The sequence below is a fragment of the Spinacia oleracea genome, chromosome 2 (assembly GCF_020520425.1).
Source record: "Spinacia oleracea cultivar Varoflay chromosome 2, BTI_SOV_V1, whole genome shotgun sequence".
NCBI classification, from domain to species: Eukaryota; Viridiplantae; Streptophyta; class Magnoliopsida; order Caryophyllales; family Amaranthaceae; genus Spinacia; species Spinacia oleracea.
The window spans coordinates 108,514,991-108,519,435 of record NC_079488.1 but is presented as its reverse complement, the minus strand read 5'-3'; the positions used below and the strand labels follow the sequence as shown (position 1 = coordinate 108,519,435).

The following is a 4,445-nucleotide window of genomic DNA, read 5'->3' as shown; positions in this document are numbered from 1 at the left end:
AATAGAGCAAATTTATTTAGTATTATCCGTGCGTTCCACGGAACCTAACCTAGTATCCTAAAAAATCCGAGTTGTCTCTTTTCTTTCTCTCCTCTCCTTTTTGTGTATGTTTTTCTGATTTTCTTACACACTTTGTTGCCTCTGTGGTCAGCCAAAAAACCTTTAACATTCTCAAATAAGCTTCAACTTAACTTATCATTGGGCCACAACAATAAGTGGAGAATTGGACTGGACTTCCACTTATATCACAAGCACAAATATTAAAATTACTTATGCATAAAAGTGGGCTGGACCCACAACAATAATAGTCCTAGTTTATGCAATTTCGCTTATACAAGAGGTTTGATAAAACAGAAAGATTTATTCATTTAGTTGTAGATGGATAACATGTATGTCTTTGCAGCCGGCGACTAGAGCCCAATACATAAGATCAGAGATTATACTATTTTGTAACAGATAGTTACTTATTATGACATACACACGTACTACGTACTATTGTATAAGCCAAGTATGCCAGCGAGGCAATCTGATCTGTACAAATCAGATCAATGCAGATTCAAGAAATTCATCATCATCCAGAATAGAGCTTGCAATACTGCTAAGGGTAGTGGATCTATACTTAAGAAGACCCATATCATCTTTTATTTCAGCAACTGTATTCACCTCTTGTCTGTACTCAGTGTTACTGATTACGAGGGTTGGCGTAATCCTTGTACATTTTGGTGTTGCGGCTTCTGCTCTATGAATCGCAGTTGAGATCGGATCCCAATCATTCTGGAAAGCCACCATTTTCCTTTTGAAATCTGGTGTGTTATCATTCCTAACAATGGCCTCCTCCATGAATTTAAAACGTGCTGCCTCCGCAACCATTTGGATGGCAATAAGGAAAAACCTAGCCTCTGCATTACCCTTGTTTAACTCACTTTCTTGTTTCCCGTACACCGTTCTTATAGCCCCGTCAAGGTTCTGAATTCCTAGCACAAGGTTCCTTCGAGTAATACCGGCAGCCGGCTCAAGACTGTTATAGTTACCTGTTATAACGGATGTAAAAAAATATTAAATAATGTAAATAAAGAACGCAGAGATTTAATTTGGTTCGTATTACAGAATACGACTAGGTTATGACCTTGATATTTTGTATAGTACTTTCTAGACACACTACAAGAATTTGTATCTTTTATGACAACCTAATAACGACGGTCGAAAATCTCGTCGCAAAAGCCTTTTGTGATGGGGCTAACAACCCAACAAAGACGGGAACAACCGTCGTAAATGTCTTTTATGACGGGTTAACGACGGGATTTTCTATTTACGACGGTCCCTTTTTATAACGGGTCCGCATCAGGAAATCTCGTCGTTAATCAACGATTATTGGCCTTTAGCGACGGAATTTCCCGTCGTTAACAATTTCTTGTAGTGACAGATGCGAAAAAATCCAGAAAATAGGTCCAAAACAGATAACTCTAGTCCAGAATAACAAATACCTTAAGTTCGGGGGCGTTACCCCGGAACCACAAAACCAGGGGCGTCACCCATGAACCCCGACTCGCTGATCGGGCAACGAGATCCCCGTGGTGGGGCGTTGCAGTAAGGGGTTTGACCAATTCAAGACATTATTCTAACATTACCTCCGAACCTAGTGGTTCTAATTGTTGAACCACGGAAAAGGTTGTTCTTAGCAGCTTGAGGGGCATCATTAAGGAAACTTGCTCTATAATTGCCGTTATATCTAACATTGTCTTGATAACCCCAAACATAGAAGTCTTTGACATCTATTCCTAAAGTAACCCATTGTGTGTTGCTGATTTTGAGGTCTACGTGAATGTATTCGGCTCCTGGTAATGGTGTGCTTCGTGTTGATTGTAACCCGCACGCTCTAGTTGGGGCTTCCACAGCGTTGCGCAACCTTGTCATGAAACTTGAGTAGCCTGTAACACCATTTGTTAGTTCAAATGTTACAGTGGTGTATCTTAGGTTTTCAATCATTTCTTCATCTTCTACTACTGCTAGTGATGGCGGCACAACCGCAACCGCAACCACAACAACCATCATCATGCACCAACGAAGAACCCATATTGTTGTTGCTGACAACTTCATACTTAGTTGTCGATCTCTTTAGTTTACCTGTTATTATAATCCATGTAAACACGCCTTAAGTATGTGTAAGTAATACTTTCTTTGCTCAGAAATACTCCTAATATTAATTTGGACATGCATTTTACACTATTCACGCATTTACTTTGATTATTGTTGGTGATTTATATGCCAAATAAAACATAGTCATGTGTAATCTTGTTAGATTCGTCTCAATGGATATATATATTTTCAAAATATCAACTTTTGAAATTTTTTGCTTATTAACGATTAAAATTGTACGTTGACATGTGTGAAAGTGACCAACGTTGCAAATATTTCCAAACGGAGAAAGTATACTCGATCTGATCCTAATACAGTCCCCCGATCCCTACATGTTTCTTTAATGGAATTGCTACGTAGAAGATTACTAGCTAACTTGTAATTGTAACAATACGAATTGAAAACCAATGACATCATACTGACAATACTTTACTATGTGTAACCACTAACCGGTTATAGGTTATACCTTATTTAAGGTACAATAAATACTGGAGTATTTTATTTGATCATTTGGTCGCGCTGAAGCTTAAATGAGCACATAAAGAAAAGAATTGACAAAACATTAAGGTTATCCTATTGGCTAAAAAAATCAATAGTTTCCTCAGCTTAAAAAGAAGAAAAAACCATTGATAAGAAATATACTATGTTAAAGATCTTGACATAAATAGAAAAAATTAATTTTTAATAAGTCAAAGGTTATATAGGAAATACAAATTCTTGTAAACCTTTACGTACGTAGTATATAATAAAATTTTACAGTTTTAATTAAAGTAAATCAGCCCCATATCTTTCTAAATTGTGCAATTTAATTATTAAGTACGTAGTAGTATATTTCGGTTACTCTTAGTATGAATACTTTAAAATTTATCGGAAAACCATCTTTAAATTATGTGAATTATGAAATACATGTATTACAATTTCAATATGTAAATTATTTAATTCGTATAGTTAAGAGCTCGTTGTTGCTGTTTCCTGCGATTTGCTGCTTCCTGCAGTTCTTTTCTTTCTCTCTCTCTTCCTTTTTTTTTTTTTTTTTTTTGTGAATTTAGGATTTTGTAATTATTAAAATTTTATATACAACGTATATTGTACAAAAATATTTATAGCGTTAAAATTGGAGTTGTTTTCTGGCGAAATTAAAGTTGTATAGTGGATTTCAGGTTTAGATTGATTGAAAATTTTATTTTGATGTGGATTGCACTAATTACAAAACGTAAGGGACTGATTTGCTTCAATTAAAAGTAGGAGGACTGGTTTGCACTTAAAAGATAAGTCTTGGGCTTATTTGCCACAAAGGCCTTTGTTTTTAATACATCGTTCCAAACTTGCATAAGGAGGGGGGGGGGGATCATGCTACTTACAATTAGAGATGGCCAACATGGTTGGTTGAGTAGGTCATGGGTGGGTTTGGTGGGTCGTGGATCGAGGATATTTGACACACGACCCACGTACCTCAGTTAAACTAAGGATGGGTCAAGTCGTAGGTTGTGTCGGAAAAAATGGACACAATACATGATGGGGGTCGGTCGTGGATTACGTGGATCATGGGTTGTGTGGGTCGAGTGGGTCTTATGAGTTTGGTGGATTACGACAGATTTTGAGGCTTGGTGTCACTCCAATGGTTCAGGTGGCCGGGTTTGGTGGGTTTAAACGAGTTTTAGGCGTTGATGTAGGTCATGTGGGTTTGGGTGACTACTTAAGCGTTAAAAAGTTATAAATTTTATATGAACTTAAATTACTTAATTTTTATGTTATTCAAATACTCACACAAATGTGGTTAATGTATATTTAAACAATAAAATTAGAATTTGTTAGCATTTCAAACATACAAAATGCTTTAAATAAGGATGGGTTTGGTGGGTTGAGTTCGAGTGTTGGGTAGGTTGGATTCATGTGTTGGGTTGGATGGGTCGGGTGTGCCGTGATATGTTGTGTCGGGTCCGATAGGGTGGGTCGAAATAAGTTGTGTTAAAAAAACTCAACCTACGACACATCAAAAAATTAAATACCCGGATTGGACGGGTTGTGTCATGAGTCAAAAGTAGATCCGACCCACGTGATCCACTATAAACTGTATCAAGGTGGACTGAGTCCTACCCACCAACCATCTCTACTTACCATTAACAAGTACGGATAGTATGAAGAGAAACGCATAGTTGAATATAGAGAAACTTACCGAATTGTTGAGGCGTTGTATAAAATGACTAGTATAAAGAATAACGATCGATATGTGATAATTTAGTGAAAGGATACCCCCAATATATGTTTTGCTATCTTCCTTAAATAGGCAGACAAAAGATGCTAAATTA

The 4,445-nt window shown here is 36.8% G+C and overlaps 1 protein-coding gene across 1 annotated transcript; it reads right to left on the bottom strand.

Moving 5' to 3' along the window:
* Nucleotides 1-341: 341 nt before the first annotated feature.
* LOC110781970 (antiviral protein MAP) lies at nucleotides 342-4,445 on the bottom strand. Its single transcript, XM_021986015.2, has 3 exons — nucleotides 4,313-4,445; nucleotides 1,629-2,124; nucleotides 342-1,031 (listed from the first exon to the last, which is right to left on the bottom strand). Exons 2-3 carry the CDS (start codon nucleotides 2,095-2,097, stop codon nucleotides 541-543), a joined length of 960 nt encoding a protein of 319 aa, XP_021841707.2. The 5' UTR covers nucleotides 2,098-2,124; nucleotides 4,313-4,445; the 3' UTR covers nucleotides 342-540.